The 19,256-nt window shown below is 39.5% G+C and overlaps 1 protein-coding gene across 2 annotated transcripts in view; it reads left to right on the top strand.

The window, feature by feature from the left end:
- Positions 1-19,256, top strand: part of SHOC2 (SHOC2 leucine rich repeat scaffold protein) — a 54,914-nt gene that overhangs the window by 30,565 nt on the left and 5,093 nt on the right. For both annotated transcript variants that reach the window (XM_065746643.1, XM_065746642.1), the window contains exons 3-6: positions 3,456-3,593; positions 12,946-13,076; positions 15,935-16,123; positions 17,510-17,632. In XM_065746643.1, the coding sequence (XP_065602715.1) occupies positions 3,456-3,593; positions 12,946-13,076; positions 15,935-16,123; positions 17,510-17,632 (581 nt within the window). The remainder of the gene's footprint in view (positions 1-3,455; positions 3,594-12,945; positions 13,077-15,934; positions 16,124-17,509; positions 17,633-19,256) is intronic.

Raw genomic sequence — 19,256 nt, 5'->3', positions numbered from 1 at the left:
AGCTGCAGACTTAGCTGTATTTTTAGCAATGTTTTTAACCAGAAGTTAGTTGGGAGACTACAGAAACATTGCTTTCTTAAAAGTGCATGTGAGTTGTCTGCAATTTGTACCTTGCAAGGTTTTAAAAACTACAGAATATGGTGTAATTAACCATTCTGTGAAGATTACTTATTGGCAATCTTTTTTATGTGTTTCACATGGACACTACTTCTAATTTAAAATTTCTTATTACCAAGCCAGCTAGTACGTGCAGTTTCTGCCTGCTGTCTTGGCAGACTTTATTTTGGTAGATTTCTTTTTTCATGTTGATTGCACCGTGATATAGTACTAAGAAAAAAAGCAAGCTGATCCAGTCCCAGCACCGTATAACTTCCTCGCTTGTTTTCCAGTTCTAAGGTGCAGTTGCATGTGGTCCATAGAGAATCCTTTATTCACCACTCTGATGTTAAAATCCATGTGCTTTGGACATTACTTATGGGCAGGGAAGGGGTTCTCCCTTAGTAAGCTGCTGCTGGGTGAGGCTTGTTTTCAGGTGTGGGCAGTGCACTTCTAGACAGTCTTTTCTTAACTGGATTGAAATAAAAACATGTTTCAGCAAAGTTTATCAATGTTATACAGAACAAGATAACAACTTTTAATTCTTTTGATATGAATGGCACCTTCAGTGCCCCTCTATTATTACTATTATTATTATTATTATTTGTGCTTGTGCAGTCCTTCCTTTAGAGAAGCTTTAGTTTTGATTTTTGACATAGAGAGTGAAGCAGAGTTAGTGAGAAGGCAAGCCAGGCTCTCCTCCTTGGGTTCAGGGCAAGACTGGCATTGGTTTATAAAGGAGAGTAGACCCTTTTTCCTTATCCTCCTTCTTTCCCACACTTATTCTTCCCAGATTACACTGACTCCTCCCTTTTCCCACCCCAAGAGATCCCACCATAAGTCTCTCAGTCCCCAGCTGCCCTTCCTTGCATCTGTTCTAAGTGTCAGAGCACCACTGGGGTTCCCCCTCTGGTGGTGGAGCAGTGTGTGCCTTTGTGAATGCAGGTGAGCCTCTAGCACATTACCTAAATATTTTTACCCTTGCTAGGAAAAGCATTATCTGATGTAAGAATTCATGTCACAGGCGGCAGCAGGGTAAATTCACCTTGCATGCTTTCTATTAACTTGTAGGTTATCAGTGTTGTCTCAGCAATCTCAGATAAAGCACTGTAAGAACTTTGTAAGAATTTTGCTTTCCCTCTGCTCCCCTGCCTGTAGGCTAAGAGGGACGTTTTGGTGAGGTGCTGTCAAACCACAAGTATCACTGTGTCCAGGAGCAAGATTCTGTATGGAGCAACGTGAACTGAAAGCTGAATGATACAGTATCACTTAAATCTGATAGGGCTTTAACTTTGGCTTGATTTCCCTTTTAAAATCTGTTTGTTGGTCAATCCCCAAACTATTCTAGCAATTTATATTTTTACTAAATACATTTATCGTGCCCATATCTTCAATATGGAAATAATACGTGTGCCTGTCCAAATCAAACCAAAGTGTTAGCTGACCCTTAGCTGCCTAAATAAACACAAGTGTCTCTTTATTTCCTTCTCCTCCTTCCCAGCATTAGCTATGAGATGTTTGTGGCAACGTGTGTCTTGGTGTTGTCAAAGTTTTCAGCAGGTGCAAAAGGGAAATGCAGCAAATGTTACTGCAGAAATCCAAGCCTTTCTTCAACAGATGTAGAGTGGGAAGAGTCAAGTAAATGAGAGATTGGTGTGATGAAATGAAGTTGGTGCCACATTTGAGTTTGAGATCATTGTTTTAGGTCTGCAGTGAAAACAAATGAAACCAGTATCATCAGGACTGAACTTCAGCAGTCGCCGTGTGAAAGCTACTGCCTGAAAGTGACTTGAAAATGTTTGAGTTATCTTACTAAAGATGTATGAAGTTGTTTTTGGTTTGTATAAAGAGGAGTTAACGTCTTCCTCTAGTTTTTCCTCCTCCTACTGCCTTCTGTGCTTTGCCTACTTGTTTTCATGTGTATCAAGCAGACACTACTGCCACAGAACATCTTGTTCAGCCTTTTTCTCACATTTGCATTCTTCTGGGAGCAGCATAATTGACTTTCGACTGTGTGGTTGACCTGAAATCTACTTGAATGCTGACCTGCGAGGTGAGCATGCACAGTGAGGGAGTTGGTACTTAAGTGTCACCTTTACATTTTCATGTGCCTAATTTCTAGAAAAAACATGCCAGCTTGGATCAGTAAACACAGGAAGTAGAATCAGTTCTGCATAAACTTTTTTTTTTGACTGGCCTTTAACAATTCTTTTATGATACATTATAAGTATTGTGGATAAATGCCACTTGCAACTCAGAAACGGAGTCTGAGTTCATAAATCTGTTACGGTTTAATAAATCACCATTTGTGATCCCACATTGACCTGATGGGTGAATGGTCCATGCATTATAACTTGTAGGCCTGTGGGAAAATCCTTAGAGGGTTGTGCTGAAGATACCAAACTTAAAAATGGGCATTCACCCCTCAAAAGGACTTTGCTGCTTTTCCAAGTTTGTTACTGTCTGAGTGATACACAGAAACAGTGACCTGATCTTTACTGAATAGAACTGTAGTCATTTAAATAATTTGCATTAATTTCACATTTGTCAGTTCCAAGAAATACGAAAGTCTACACCTGTTGTGCATGTGCATTTTTTCTTAAAGCCAACGAACTGTTGCTCAGAATACAGCGCGTTTGTCATTAAAATAGGTGGAAAACTGTTCTTAGAGAGCTGTGCCTAGTGGTAATTTTAGATAGGTATGTGAAAGTCAGAGGTGAAACAGTTCAGTGTGAAGCTGTTCTGAAAACAAAGCAAGTCCAGTCCTTTTTAAGGCTTAACAGATGTCTTTTGTTTCAAACTTTCACTGGCTATACCGATGCTTACGTATGCAGTATATAACAATCTGTATAGTTAGTTTTACAGTTGACTTTTTTGATAACCAAAAATGATGAAAAATTTCAGCCAAATAATTTTGCTATCCCTTAAGTGTTGATTTTCTGTCTGAAAGAAGTATGTGCTATACAATATGATGTACAGTGTGCTATCTTGGCTTCTTGTAATTCAGTATAGCCACTCAGGTTCTACATTTCTGGTCAGCATGAAACAGGCGTGCAGTATAGATTTTATATTCCTGTACTCTACAGCTTTAACTGTCAAAAGAAAACCAGTAAATAAAATTTCATCAGAGAATCTATAAAAAGCTTTATCTGAGTTTTTAAAAATTGCTGATCAGGTTTCTGTGCCGACTGATAAAGTTATGATCCCAGAAGGCCTTATTTTATACATTTATGGTAGCAATAGGTGATCTTATTTTTTTCTGTAATATAATGAAATCCTTCTGCTTCTATCACTCGTTGTGTGGAACTAGACCTGTACGCTGGAGATCTTGATGTTTGGATTTTCCTGTGTGCTTTTAGGTGAGCTGTGTAACCTCATAACGCTGGATGTAGCGCACAATCAGCTTGAACATCTTCCAGAAGAGATTGGAAGTTGCACGCAGATCACCAACCTTGACTTGCAGCACAACGAGCTCTTGGACCTGCCAGAAACCATAGGTATGTCAAGAGGTTGGGGAAGAAAAAATAAATGGCTTCTTTGAAATGTCTGGTAGGAGGGGCAGATTTAAGAATGAGTATTTGATTGGTGACTGTAGAATGACTGGTGTTCTGTTCATGGCACCTTCACACTTGACATCAGAAAGGTGTGCGTCTTTAAGCTGTCTTACTTTAGAACAACTGGAAACCTTCCTAGTCCATAAAACAATCCTGCTGTAATACAGTAGAGTGCTTGCAAGATAAGTTAGGAGTAACAGACTGAAATAAATGCGTTCCTGGTCATTTTCAGAATCTCGTGTAGGATGAAACAGCAGAATGACTTATTTAATCTGTTTAAACAGATGGCAGAAAAAGATGTGCACTGTGGTTTTGAAAAGACAAAAAACAAGACAGTCATGATTTTAAGCCCTTATTTATCACCACAACATACTCAAAGAGAATGTATATTGTCACTTAGACAATATTTAACGTTGAACTTTGTTGAGTGTTTTCTTTTGTAGGTAGAAATTTTTGTGTGGAGTTGCTCTGGCTTCTTGTTTAGTAAGTTTGACTTGAACAGAGTTTACATTGATGAACTATCCAATGTATCTAAATTTCCTTCCTAGTTTGATATTTTTAATCTCTGGAGATCTTATTCCATCTGGAATTTGCATCTAACTTACATACTTCATAAGCACAGCCTTTATTTTTGTTATCAGTTTTGTAAATCTTACTGAAAACTGTTTTAAAAACACTTGTGTGTACTATCAATTTCATATTTAAGGAGAGTTTTCCCTGGATAAAGTGCTAATTACGGGAAAAAAATTCTGTAAGCAAGCTGACTTCCATTGTCAGGGCTTAGAGACCACTGTTGTTGCTCCTTGGTAGGAAGGTATACCCAGCTGCTGCGTGACGCTGTCACTGAGCTTCTCAGAGGACTTGAAAGGTTTTCCTTATAATATGCTGAGTGACTGTGCTTACAGGAAGAATTCCTGGGTGAGACAGAGGGAGTTACTTAAGCAGTTGAGCCATTTGTGATACATTAAGAGATTGCTGACTCTGCAATCAAGTTTGGACTCTTCTATTTCTCTAGGAAGTTACTGTAAGCCTAGCTCATCTGCATTGAGTTGAGTTTATACCTAGTCAAACTGGATTTCTACATGTTCTCTTTATTTTGTTTTCTCATCGCAGTGTTTTCATAAGGTTTTGAAGTCAATTATTTTTGAATGTATACAACTGTGTCTTTACATTGCTTATCAGTGCTGAACATCACTGCTGTGCAGCTCAGCAAACCACCGAAGGCAGATGAATAATTACATTGCATTCTCCTCCTGTCTGTGTGCACTAAGTCTGTGTGCCTCTGGAGGACCCCTGTTGGTTCTGAGGAGTGTATCTAGGAGCTGAATGTTGAAGTGAAAACTTTAAGTCAGAAGTCAGTATTTGTACCACAAATAGCTCCTGACTTGAAAACTTAAGGGAAAAGTTCAACTCCAGCTTAAATGATAATGATCAACCTACATTTCTGCCTGTTACAGAAAAGACAGCCATAGCCAGTTCAGCAACATTGGCTGTACTTCTTAGTCATCACAGTTTTGGTTCAATATTAAAACAAGTTGTGGCTTGATTTTTGTATTGCAGCTTACTTTGTGGTTACGATTGTTCAGTGAGAGAATGCGAGCACTGAGAAAAACACCCAGGGCATGGCTGCTGCTGCTGAGTGGGGCTGGGCTGGCACGCCTTCCAGCCTCATGCTCCCTCTCAGGTTTTGGCTTTTCCTCTTCTCACCGAGGTCGGCCTGGCGCTTGGCATTGCTCACAACACTTAGCACTGCCAGTTTTCAGCGTGCTGCATGTATGAGCACTGTCAGTGTTTCACCCATTTACCTGAAGTGCTGTGGGGGTTACACGCTTGGTACGAAAAAGCCCAAACTCTTTTGCACGTTGTAAATATTTCATACCTATGAGCCCATGAGCCTCCTGTATAGAGAAGACTTTCCATTGCCGCCAGAGCTGTCCCCTCCTCCTGCAACAATACCTTTGCTGGAGGCCAGCTTCAGCTTGGGGGAGGAGAAGAGGGGGTTTGTCATGCTGCTGTGAAAACCCAGCAGGTCCTTCCTTCCCTTCTTCCCAGTGATGGAAGAAAAAAAAAAAGCACTCAAACCTGCAGAACGCTTAAATTTACTACTGCACTGTTTAATTAAGTTTTGGTTTTCCTACTGGGAGATTTCTGAAATGTGCCAGTATTTTATTTCTTTTTTTCTCAAAAGCTTGTTTTCTAATTCCCAGTTCTGTGCTGGAATGAGGCGGCGTTGGAAGGCAGGGACGTTGGAGGGTGACATGCAGGGGAGTGGCAGGGAAGGGATTATGCATCAGCAGTGATTACAGAGGTAGCACAGCCAACATATCCACTCTGTAAAAATACAAAGTTCTTGTTTCAACTAACACTTTACAAGCACGCCTTCTTGCAGTAACGAATGTCGATTTTAGATATTAGTTGTCAGGAAGTGACCTCATGTCTTGCTTTATAGATATTGGCTTAATACATTCATATCTGTATTTCTGTTGATTGAAAACTGTGAAGTACTTTGTATGTTAGGTCACTTCCTGTAAGAAAAATGAGCTTTGTAGAACAGCTTAGTACATTCCAAGTGTCTCAAGTCTAGAATCAAAATCATAGTGGGATCTTAGCTTCTCAGTGGTGTCGATGCAGGTTGCTGTGTGTGTGGGTTATGGTATGGTATGTTTGTATTTTTGGTCTTATCTCTGTCTGCTTACCTGGCGCACTAATAGGAGACATCCAAAAGATACATCGAAGGAGATAAATTATTAAAATCAGTCATTGGACTTCTGAAAGAGAGGAAATTTTGGGTGGAGTAAAGCATTTCTGTTAGCTGCTCACTGGATTACAAGATAGCTTAGAAAATGTGCTACAAATTCCATGTTGAGTGCTCTCTTGTTTGGAAATTTTATTTTAGCACTCTTTAAAAATGTGTTTGCAATTTCTTATTTAAAAGCTCGGCAGCACTGGTTCGAGAGGGAAGTTCAACAAAAACAGAACTATGACTTTTAAGAAATCAGATTCTTCAACTCTTTTGTAATTTTCCACTTCTGTGTGTTTACGTGTGCAGCTTGATTATAGTCAAATGTGGCATATTCATAGACATTTAAGGCAACAGACGTTTTAATAAGAAAAAGAATAGTCATTTGTAAATGTTCCAAAATGATGCTTTAAAAGCACAAAAAATTCTGTCACTGGACACGCTTTCCAGTGCCTGACATGGCACCGTTCCTAAAAGATGGTTAGGAAAATGAGAGGCACATTCAGAGCCTACAATTCATGCCCTTCGCTTCAACTGAAGAGCTCAGAAACTGAAATAACAACTTACACGAAAGCAAATGTTCTCTGGGGGAAGCTTTGCCATTTGCGTTGGTCGACGTTGCACCACAAACTGTGCTGCTGGCTGTTTCAGCTTCGGTTTACCTTTCAGAGTGCTGTGCCATGTACTTGATAAAATGGGAACTGTTGTGAGCCGAGCTCACACAGCTTAGATCATACAAATCGTTGCTGAGAGCTTCAAGTCCCCACAAGTGCTCGTAAAGATTTTTTTCTGTGGAAAGTGGAACTACTTGTAAATGGGTTTTTAAATGTAGCAGGCTTAGCAAAGGCAGGAGAGGTCTTACTCTGAAGCTTCTGACAAATGTGCTGGTCTTAATGAAAACCCAACTGAGCCGTGCATAGGCTCCAGCTTTGATGGCAACGTTTGTGTTCTTCAAATTTAAGCATATTGACCTGGAGCTTTTGGTCAGTGCTCTGCAGGATCAAGACTGTTTCCTGTCTCAGAATGAGAGGTCAGCTCATATCTCACTTTTCTTGGGCTGTTCTGTTAGTGAGGCGTTTTTAATCGGGTTCTGTTACTATTTGGCAATTTTTGCCCTTTGTTTACTCCCTTGAAAGCAATGGCTCCCACCCTTTTATTCTAGTTTTTGGGTTGTTACGGGCCTTTTCTGGATTTCATAGCATTCTCACAAAGGGAATGGAGCTTCTGGTTGTCATGAGCTTCACTTCTAGATTTAGTCAATAGAAAGCAGTGAAACTGCCCAGAAATCTCTGGGTGGCACCGAGGTGGTAGGTGGGACGTGGCAGCTCACTGCTTCCTCAAACAACAGCTGCAGGGTACAGAGCAGAGCCGGGAGCTGGCAGCCTCCAAACGTCATTGTTTGGGCTTTAAGAGCAGGCTGCCCTTAATGCGGCGTGCAGGTAACGCCTGGGCGTCAGTGTTTGCACAGCTTGGGGTGGATGCCAAAGCTCAAAGGACAGCTTGACAGTTTCGCAGAAGAAAAACTGTATCACTCTCTGCTAAATGCAGGCAGTCATTGAGCCAAGTGCTGCTGAATCCTCCCAGGCTCCTGCAGCGCTGTCAGGAGGTGCTTTCCCTTTCTTCAGCTGCTGCTCTTGGCGTTGCCTTTTGGGTGCTTCTTTCCCAGAGAGAAGGGATCTGTGATTTGGGTGTAAATTGTTCTTGTCGATTTACATTTTTTTGTGAAATTAAACATAAGTTACAAAGATACAGTTGAATACATATATATTCTTCTGTTAAAAAAGAAAAAGCTTGCTTCTATTGGCTTATTATTTCTGAGTTTATTGATTCAATCTATACTTACGAAAATATTTCTTATATTTTAGTCGGGTGTATTTCCTGTTAGGACTAGGACGAGACCACTTATTTTAGTGAATGCATATGCCACCACACAGCAGCTAGATGCAGAAACCAGTGCGTAGAGATGGGCAATAACTGCAGCTCAGCATTTTCAGAGTGATTTCTATACTGTAGGAAAAGAAAAGCCCATAACCTTTTATTGTAAGAAGCAGTCATGAGGGAACAGTGCTTCAGAGAAACGTATCAGAACGGACACAAGCAGGACTGTTAGCTAAGTGCATTTTGAGCACATGCTAAGAAAGCTGAATTTTCAGAAACATGTTACTAAATTTGTGCCCTTCTGCCTTGTACTGGTGTTGTGTATGGTACGTGTCAGTACTTCAGCCTTTGTCTCCCAGTTTGTGACAGCATCTTCACACAAGCAGTTTGCAGTGATTATGGTATTGAATCACAGTTTTAAAATGTCTGGTGATGTGATCATGCTTTTGTCTTATTTTCAGAGTAACAAGGAGACTTGTCTTTGGCTGATACTCTCAGACTGAAGGTAGACAGGAATCTCTTTGCTCTCTTGAAGTGGCATTTAACTCGAAAAGGATGACAGAGATGCATTTTAAAGTGATGTTAGATTGTTTTTTAATAGGTGAATGCCTTTTTAGAGAATTTCTGGGCTTCCTATAGGTAGGATAATATGCTTTGGTTTGAGCAGAACAAGAAACAGTGGATCTAGTTGACCTTGTAAGTTGAGAGCCTTAATCTGCCTCCTACACTGTCCTCGTGCATCAGGAGGCATTGGTGGCCAGAAAGAAAAATAACAATACATTCAAATCGTGCTGCTATTGAGCCAGTAAAATGCAGAGTCTGTAAGTCAAACTGTGTGTTGCTCAGAGGTCTTAATCTCACTGTATCTTTGCATCTTGAAAAATATGGCTACATTTCATGCTTTGGCTTTGATAGTTGCTAGCAATGGTCAGGAAGGATTCTCTTCTCTTCTACACTAACCTTCCCACCCCTTAAATCACCTTTGTTTCCCCATCTGTAGTTTTCCTAAAGCATCAGTGATTAGGCAGAAGAGATCTTAAACATGAGGAACATTTCAACCCCGCAGGTTGTGGAAAGGGATTTGACCTTTCTTGGGTAATTGATTGGTAAAGTGAGTTTACATTCATACAGATCTATGAGCTTTGGTTTAGGGAGGAGCTGCCCACAGATCAGATGAGAACAACTGTGGGATTTTGTTCTGCGTTCCTCTGCAGTGTGCTTACTGAGTTCACATTCAGGACATCTTGCCTGATCAGCTTCTTGCTGAAGCAGTGCTGGACATTGTGTGGTGTGGCCTTTGCTCGTGGAGTACAAGTGGAGATTGAAATGTTTTATCTGAAGCCTTTCATTTTACTCTGAAGCTATCAGAAGAAATGTTTTGCTTTCTGACAAGAGATTAGATTAAACATGCCAACAGTTCCTTTCACCTAAAAATCTTTGAAACTGTTCAACAGTTATCATGAAGTATGGCTGACATCTGGAAGAACTAATATATAATAAGTGCAAGGTGTGATACAAGCATCTTCTAGCCTGCCTTGCAGCTGTTTTCCAAGCACTGCTGTAATATTTCAACACAGTGTTTAATCTGTATCCACAGCTGGCCATCCCTAGCATGCCCAGTCTTTCCTGTAAAGTTGTCAGTTCTTTTATGGCTCTTGTTCCCACCTGCTTTGGGTTTCTTAATAATTTTTAACATGCTTACTGAACCTCTTGTGGCTTTTTCTTCTTTATTGTCATTGTAGTTATTTTATACAAAATTAATTCAATGTGATGTTTTAAGGTTAATCAGTGACATCTGGTGCCTTTTGCGTGCAAAATAATTAATCTTCTCGAGAAGAAAAATCCCTTTGGGAATCAAGTGAACTGAGCTCTATAAAATGATAGATAGCAACAGAAAGTAAGTTCTTTATCAGGTGGCTACCTACAGTGTAGGCTTTAGTCAAATAAAAATCTAATGTATCAGATTGGAAAAGGGATTATTAATGCCATGTTTGTAGTACATTCTTGTGAATATCTGTTTTGTGAAGAGGTTCATGTATAGTTTTTATCAGAATCTTATGGGAAGGCTTTTCAAGGTGCTAACTGTTGTTAAGTCCAATTTGTGTGTTAATGTTGCCTGCAAAATGTTTTTTTTCCTTCTAGTAAACAGATTTTAAATCGATCTGTATGTTTGGGCAAAAGCAAGTAGCAAGTTAGCTTGATGAGCTTAGTTATATAAATCAGAGTAATGACTCCATCTTTTACTAATGATGCAGTATTGTTTTGTGTTAAGTAATGACCCTTCATCTGAGGACGGAGAATCTGAAGGATTATTTTAACTAAGGGAGGGAGAGGAAGAATGAATCTCAACAAAAGAGAGCGTGTTTCACCTCCTCTGAAGGCAGTAGTAGGAATATGGAATAGGAATTGGGATTTCTTTATCTTGTTTGATACATCAGAGCCTGTTCCTCTTGATTTCGAAATATTCAAGACAGAGATGTGTTGATCCTAATTAGAAAGCTACTTCAGGTGGTCTTTCTAAAAAGTGTGTTGGTAAGCATGGTGTTCTGCTTCGGTTCAGTCTTCCCTTCTTTTGGGGATTGGCTTTCATTGATTTTTTTTTTTAATTTGACTAACATTGTGGAGGTATTATATAATTGTTAAAAGGCTTAATAAAGAATTTCATTTAAAAAACGTCTACTTAGATTCCCATTTGTTAAAACAGGATTTAATTTAATGGTTTTGGATTTGCATGCTTCTGTGTAGTTTTCATGTATAAATTAAACAAGTAACCCTGAGAGACCTGTGTTCTCTCTGATGAAATGACAGGGAATTCTGCACTTAGGTCATTCCAGGGCTGAGCACTGGGAGGCAACGATCTGTGTTGGGCCATGTGAGGCCTGCTGCTGGATGTTGTATGCCTGAATTGAGACGGAGTCTGACAGAACTACTACAGAGGTGGCTGTGTGAAATGGGACTCCCAAGGGCAACTATTCATATTTGCTTATGCTTGGCTTGATTTTAGGGTTTAAGTTAGTCTTTAATGTGATATTTTAGAAGTACCTTTTCACAGGGCCATTGAATTTACAAGTGCTTTTTTTTTTTTTTTTTAAGTGGGCTTCCTAAGAAAATGAGTTAGAAGAGTTTTTGGTTGTTGCATGTTTTCCTGCCAGTAGCTGCCTTTCAGTTGTGGTTGTCAAACTGTCACATTTGTGAACATCTAGTTCTGCCTCTTCTGAGTCACCCTGCCTGCCAGGTTGCTGCTGAAGAGGAACCACCGAGGTATGGTTTCAGTGACAAAAGCACAATTGCAGAAGATCCTTGTCATTTAAGTGACTGAACGGATCATGATCAGCTGTTACCAACCCTGCAGAAGATGCAACCTGACTGCGTGTCAGTGGAGAGCTTAATGTGATGCTGTATAAGACATGAGTAACAAACTGCAGAAGGCAGAGGAGCACTGGGGCATTGAGGTGGCTGGATGGCCGAGGGACATGGCAGTGGTCTTCAGCCCCACAGCTCCTCTGGTGCCCCTTCTGGCAACAGTACAATTTTAGGCAGCAAAAGTGACTGCTTGGAAATGCAAGGATTACTCACTATGATACGAGGAGTGAAGGGTCTGACTGCGATGGCTGCCTCGCTGCATCTTTCTGAAATGCCACATTGCTGTAGGAACGGAGCAGAGCTGTAGCCATACAACCTGTGCTCTCAGTCTGGAGTCAGCACAGCGACGTTGTATTGCTAAGCAACAGTTGGCAGCACACTGGCTGCTGCAGCCATGCCCTGCTTGTACTGGGGAGAGCCTGAGAAATCAATACCAGAGCCCAGCTCAAGGTTTATGTGCCGAAAAAGAATAGATTATTATCTTATTTGCATAAAGTTTGTCACTCGTTTAGTAAGTGAAGTGTTAGATGCTAATTCAGAGAAATGCAGTCAGCATATGCTTTTTCATCTGTGGAACAGCAAATCCTCATGCTCTTGATTCCTTACAATAGAATGTGCATCTCTTGAACTGAGGACAAGTTCCTGTGCAAACAGATTGTACTGAATATGGCATAAAATACCCTACTTTACTTGCAAATGTGCATACTGGTATTGGTGAATTACAGGATCAAAGCAGCTCTTAATTACTCTTGTATGTATACTTACTCTCTGATTTAAAATCAGAAGATGAATATTTGTATACTGGAGAGCAATATTGATAGCCTTGGATTTTAAATGCCTTTTTCAATTAAGGAAATACTTTGCTGCTTCTGCAAAAGCAAATTCTGTACTTGCTGGGAAAGACTGCACTTAAAAATAAAAATCCCAGTGGGAGATCAAACTAGGTAGGCAGCTCATGTGGTACCTGTTGTTTGAACTGTAGTTTTATTACTGACAATACCAAGTGAAATTTGTAGCTAAGCTTGTTAGCTTGCCATCAGATACATACTGAAGACTGATCCTCTTTTCTCTGGATTTTTAAGACCTGGAATTAATTAATTAATTAGTTTATTTATTTATTTCAACCTGGAGGGATTTTTTTGGTGTTTTTTTTTCTTTTCACTGTTCTTGTAAATCTCCGTTTTAATAACTATGAAACCATCAAATATTCCCAAAGTTCAGTTTTTGTTAGGTATGAAGAATAAGGAATCAAACCTTGTTCTGTTCCTTGGTGTTAATATAAATGATTTATTAATCACTGTTTCCTCCCTGTAGGAAATCTGTCCAGTTTAAGTCGTCTTGGCCTGAGGTACAATAGGCTGTCAGCAATTCCGAAGTCTTTAGCAAAATGCAGTGAACTTGATGAACTGAACCTGGAGAACAATAATATTTCTACTTTACCAGAGGTGAGAGATGGAGTGGATTTGGGAGGGAATGTGTTGGAAGGGGGTTCTGTTTTTAGTGGGATTGGAACATATAAAATAATTTCATCTTGCCTTGGAGTTCTGAGGAGTACTGTTTGTATTAACCTGTGTAACATGAAAAATTACAATTCTGTGCATATTAGATATATCTAGCCTGTATAAAATACGTTCTTCCTCACAACTTCTGTCTGAAGTGGCAGTAGCACGTGTGATTGTGTTTGCTGTCCTGAGTCTCTTCAGGAAACCTTAAATAAAGAGTCCAGCTTCCCATCATTCAAGCTGGATACGAGGTGTTTCATGGAGGGTGGGGAAGGACGTAGAAGTCAAGAAAAGCAAAAGGGAATGTCTCTGTCAGCATCTAGTCGAGGCAAGAATGACCTTTGAAAGAGTGGATGAAGCCTGCTACAGCTACTTTGCCTTTGCATTCTCATTTTAACCTGGAAAGAGTATGCTGTTGATTTGCATCTGGTATCATCCAGCAACTCATTGGTGCTCGTTTCATCAGTTAAAAACCGTACAAGTTTTTATGTTTTTCAGTTTCCAGTGACTCTGCAAGGATCTCAAGAGAAAGGGGAAGAGAATCAGTTTTCATTTTTTCTTTCCATGGTTGCTGCCTTTGATTGTTTTGCCTGTTCTCTTGCTTTAGAGTGTGAGTGAAGAAAAAGACCGTAGATTTAAAAGTTGTAGAGCCACATTTTCTATCTCTTCAAGCAACACATTTACTCTGAGGTGGAGAATAGAAGATTCTAATCTAGTGCATCTTCGTTTATTACTCGGGAATTCCCTGAAACACAGGGAACTGAGAATTTAATAAGTGTTTGGATAAAACTGTCATTTAGGTAAATGCAAATGAGAGACAGCCACCAGGCTGCTTTCTGTATGAGAGCTAGGCTAGCCCATCCCCCCCATACGTATTATAAAAGCAACTACAGTGTAATCACAGAAAGATAATGTGGGAATGATTACTTGCTTGAAAATGCATTCAGTTCAGATACAAAACTCTTAGAGACTATGCTGTCTTCTTCACATATTTGCCATCAGTATGTTAACATTTATGCTGCTAACTTCTACAAGTGTATAATTTGTACTGTAATCTGTTTAACATAAAACATTCCTCGCTATAATATAAAGAACTGCTTTTGTAAAAGAAACTTTGGAATTTCCAGACACAACTGAGGTTGCTGACACAATGCCTAATAAATATTTTATCTTAAAAGGGTGGACTGGGAGAAGGCAGCACTGCCACAGGTTTGGTAGACATAAGAGCATTGTCTTTTTGCACTACCGAAGCGCTCTTACTTTCCTTCAAATGTGGTTAATTACTCTAGGCTGTTAGAGAGTATTAGCTGACATATTTCTAATATTTTTTGTACGGATGCAGGCTTTAAAAAACAGCTTCTGGAAATGCCAAGATCCATCTGAAGCTATAAAGCGTTTTTGTGACAGAGCTCAGGGATTGCTTAGTCCTAGGACAAAGAATATCAGTTAATTAAAGAAAGTACAGCTCGAAGGAGTATTTCCTAATCAAAGGTTATACTAGTTAATGATTAGGTTTTAATGACTAATACTGATTTAACAATCTTTTATTTTGTCTTTGGGGGAGAATTGCTTCACTGACACTTACTGAGATGCCCCCAGAATTATATTTCAGTGCCAGAATGTTTCAGCCGTGACATGTGAAGAATTCCTATTTAATCCTGTTTTACTTACAGTAATGTTAATAACCTTAGAACAGAAAAATTACTCAACCTTCCCTGGTCAAAGCAGCAAAACCATGTCCTTACAGTGCACGTAGAGCAATTCAGTAACACTGATATTGGAAATAGAGTTGGAATCATCATCTTGTTACCACTCTTTCCTGATTGCAGATGTTGCATTATTTATGGCGTGTAATGCCACGCATAAATCTCCAATTTCTGTAATACTTAAGCAAATGGATCTGAATTCAAATTGGCATAGTAATAAGCCAAGGTGACACTTGAGCTGTAATTTAGCTCTCATTATTCATCCCTATGGTTCCAGCAACGTGCTTGGCGCATATCTAACATAAACTCTGTGATCCTTGCTGCTGAGATTTCAGAGTCTGCTTGGATTATGAAGAGGGGCACAATGAGCCTGTGGATTCAATGGGCAGCCATTGCTATCCAGTTTGTCTCCAAGCTTTTCCTTTTTCATTTCTGAAGACAAGACAGGTGGAGTAATATTTCCAAAAGCTTCTGCGTTCCCCTCTAGCTTGTCCAGCTGTCTGAAACTATTATAGCCTGAAAGGAAACTTCTACCAGATGCATTCGCAATATGGGTTGTTATTAAATTACAAAGATTTGAATTTGAAGTATCAAATACACTTTGAAAAGGGGTGTTTGATGAATTTGGTGGTTCTTTGGGTCTCGCTGTCATTTGTGATGCCAAGGTTAAAGGAAACATGGTTCAGCAGCGTGGGCCATGCCCCTTCAGAGCCTGGACGTGAGGATGGGCGAGCTGCTGCCTGCCTGCCTGCTACTCTGATTGCTTCAGGGTTGCCCAAGAGGTAGAAATGTGTCATTAAAAAATTCCTTTTGGAGGAGAAGAAAGTTACAAAACCTCCTGAGCTTTTAGGTGTGATATGTTTGCTTTTTTATATCTGGCAGTGTACAAGCAGAACAGGGGAAACAAGGTGAAGGCTGACAACTGCGAAGGGAGATTGCTGCTCTTGGAAATTTTATCAGATTTAACAGTGGCTTGAGTGTTGCAATGCTCATTTAGACTTGGGGGTTAGCATTTCAAATTAGACCCATGAGGAAAAAGAGATGTATTCAAATAAATCTGTCCTAAGTTCCCGGGTGGTTTTCTTCTCTCCACAGGGCCTTTTATCCAGCCTTGTCAAGCTGACTAGTTTAACGCTGGCCAGGAACTGCTTCCAGTCCTATCCTGTGGGTGGCCCGTCCCAGTTCTCCACAATCTACTCTCTCAATATGGAGCACAACCGCATCAATAAAATCCCCTTTGGAATTTTCTCTAGAGCTAAAGTATTAAGTAAGCTGAACATGAAGGTGAGGAACAGAAACATGCTACTGTTTGTAAAATCAATGAGGAGCACTGTTTCCTATTCCATGAATTCTGGCAAGCTTAATGGTTTAAGGAATGAATTCATCGTGATCAAGTAGACACTGCTGCCCTTAGATGTACAAGCAATTCTGGATTAGTTTAAAAAATGTACTGTCACACTGTTATTGATCTGTCTTCATTTTTGTTACTTATACATTCGTCATTTGCAGGAATGAGAACAGCAGCAAAGTGGGCTGCAAAGTTCTCTAATGTTCACACAGGGCATGAGTATGTAGAGTAACCTACTTCTTTCCTCTATGCACTGTTGCAGTTCAGGCTAAAAACAAAATTATGTAAAATATCTTTGGAATATTTTATTTCAAAGTCAAAGTTTGGAGGATTTTGGCAGTAGCTGTAGAGCACATAGGAAAGAGGACCTTTATGTGTGTGCTATGTGCACACAGAGTGAAGAACACCAAGGAGAAGAGATGACATCTTTCAGTGAATGGACTTGTTTTCAGTTTTTAAAGCAAGTTATTCAAAAAAGTATGTTTGGGCAGCAGTTATGCTCAGCAACTATTTTATTATGTTTTTTGGCACATGTGGATTCTCAATTTGTCTTATTACAATTTTTTTTATCACATAGCCATCTGTAATTTCACGTTTACCAGGACTTTGGAATGGCATACATACATATATGTATGTATATATTACTTCATTACATCTAGATCAAATATAGCAGCACAAGGATGTTTAGTTTAAAATGCTTTTATTCTGAGCCATTAAGCCATATTTCCCATGTGTTTTTTCTCTCTCTCTCTTCACTCCCCTAAGCCCCACATATCTGTTGTTTTCAGTCTGAGCTATGAAGCATTGCTGGCTGTTCTTTGTGTTCCAGCTCAGCCAAGTCTGAGCCTTGAGTAATGTCTTTGCTTATGTCGTTTATTCACTTCTTTTTTTTTTTAACAGGTTGAGAGAAGGTGGATTTTTTTGTAATTTTTTTCCCTAGTAAGCTCTGCATATTCTCCGTATTTCAGTATTGCTGATAGCAGCTTTGTACATTATGGTGTATTCTCTTTTTTTTTTTTTTCTCTCCATTGTATTCTGTAACGAAATGAAAAATGTTATAACTACTGGAACACAAAATGTTTTGAATTAAGGACTTTCTAAGTTTTCCATTTCAATTCTTGTTAATAACACAAAATCAGTGCTGTAATTCTCTAAATTTGGACTGCTTATTACATTCTGAGAGATTAAAAGATATTTGACCAATTGTTACCATTTTATTCAAATGTTATTAGCTGCTATTTTGTTTTGAAGTTTAATTACTGAAGTGCCTTGTTGATCTCTTGCAAATGCAGACCCTAATTGTTTGATATGTTAAATCTCAGGACAATCAGCTGACCTCTCTCCCCTTGGACTTTGGGACTTGGACTAGTATGGTAGAACTGAACTTAGCAACTAACCAACTCACAAAGATCCCCGAGGATGTGTCTGGGCTTGTTTCTCTTGAGGTGAGAATATAAACAAACAACTACTCGAATCCCTACAAATAGACATTTTCTACCCTAGGTTTAAGTAATGGTATGTACACATATGCTATTTGAATAGATGTCTTCAATCTGACTGTGGTTGTTGTGAATGGTTTTTTGAATGTTGTTCTTTAGGCTCTAGATGAATGTGCACAAAGTGTTAAGTGCAGATATATTTTCAACTGTATAGAAAGAAAAATATTTTAAACAGAAAGTGATGGAAATGAAATGGCACTGAGCTGGGTTTGATTCTTGGAGACACCAGCATAGAAACAAAGGGGATCAGAAAAATGAAATGGTCTGCAGTCAGAGATGGCTGCAGTGTGAACCCTGTAAGCAGCCAGGTAGGAAATCACAACCCTGAAGGGAGAAGAGCTCTATAGGTGGAAATGGTGAACTAAACCTGTCGTGTTCCTTAGTCCTGTTTCCCAAGGCAACACCAGCAGAGGCAGTCAAGCATAATCATCTTGGGGGGATGTAAGGATAGAGGTGCTTGTTCAGGCAGCTCTGCTGTGTCATTAGGGGACTTCGCAGCCTCTGTGAGCCACTAGAAACGGTCTGTAAAAGGACAATAGCAAATCTCATGTTTGAAATCGCAGGTTTCCAGTGCGATGGCTGCTCTGAATGATTAATAATCCCTAGAGTTTGTGGCAAAAAGATATGACAGAGCAATAGCTATTAAGCAGGTCTGCTTTCTTTGAGTTAAGGCTCTGGCTGATTTGATGGGGAAGGTGGTAACCCTTGGCAGCTGGATTTGCAAGTGCTCTGCCAGCTGCTGAAGCTGTCCACAAAGCCATTAGTGCTAAGTTCCTCTGTAATTAAAGAATCAAATACAAAAAGCTATTTGGGCAATGTTTACTCTGAAGTGAAGGTTCCAACAATAATTTCAACTTAGCAGTGCTAAGTCATCTGTGCTGCATATAGGTAATTTTTTTTATTCCTCCTTTGTTTCTTGATTTGCAATTATAGCATTACTATTCTTAACGGTTATGTGTCTTAGCAAATAAAGGAAAGCCACCATAATGATGCTTGTGCTAATGCTGCATTTTTTATTTTTATTCACTTTGATTTTCACTTGATTTTTAGCCTTGTTTTCTATTCTTTCCCGCCCTCTGTTTCCAGTCTCCGTGAAGCTAGTGAGAACTGGGATAGTTAGATTCTCAGCATCTGTAACCTTGACTGGCTTAGCTGGGATGAGTGTCTGCACTGGTGCTCTTTCACACACTGGTGTGTTGGTGTGTCTTGTTAAATCACTAGATAATACTATTGTTTAAACAGTGATTGATTACATTTCTGCTCACTGTGTTGTTACGAGGCATACGATTTTTTTCCTAAGGACTACTAGATTTCTGTGAAGAGAAAAGGTAAACTAGTATAACTTGTGGCTTAATGAGTAACTCTGTTTATTGACATTGCAAGTAAGAATACGTTTCCTGAACACAGGATTTCCAATTTAGTAAGGAGAAACAAGAAAAGATAATACAATAGGAAAAGTGAGTGTGTAGTAGGAGACCATTTTAGAAAGCCAGTGAACATCTTTACAGTGTACTGCTTAGGTGCTCTGACCCATATATTTATTTACTACTATTCCAACCCAAAGAGACGC

Source organism: Cyrtonyx montezumae, unplaced genomic scaffold, assembly GCF_038088225.1.
Source record: "Cyrtonyx montezumae isolate F1298 unplaced genomic scaffold, pur_monq_1.0 scaffold_4, whole genome shotgun sequence".
Lineage (NCBI taxonomy): Eukaryota > Metazoa > Chordata > Aves > Galliformes > Odontophoridae > Cyrtonyx > Cyrtonyx montezumae.
This window is presented reverse-complemented; position numbering and strand designations above follow the sequence as displayed.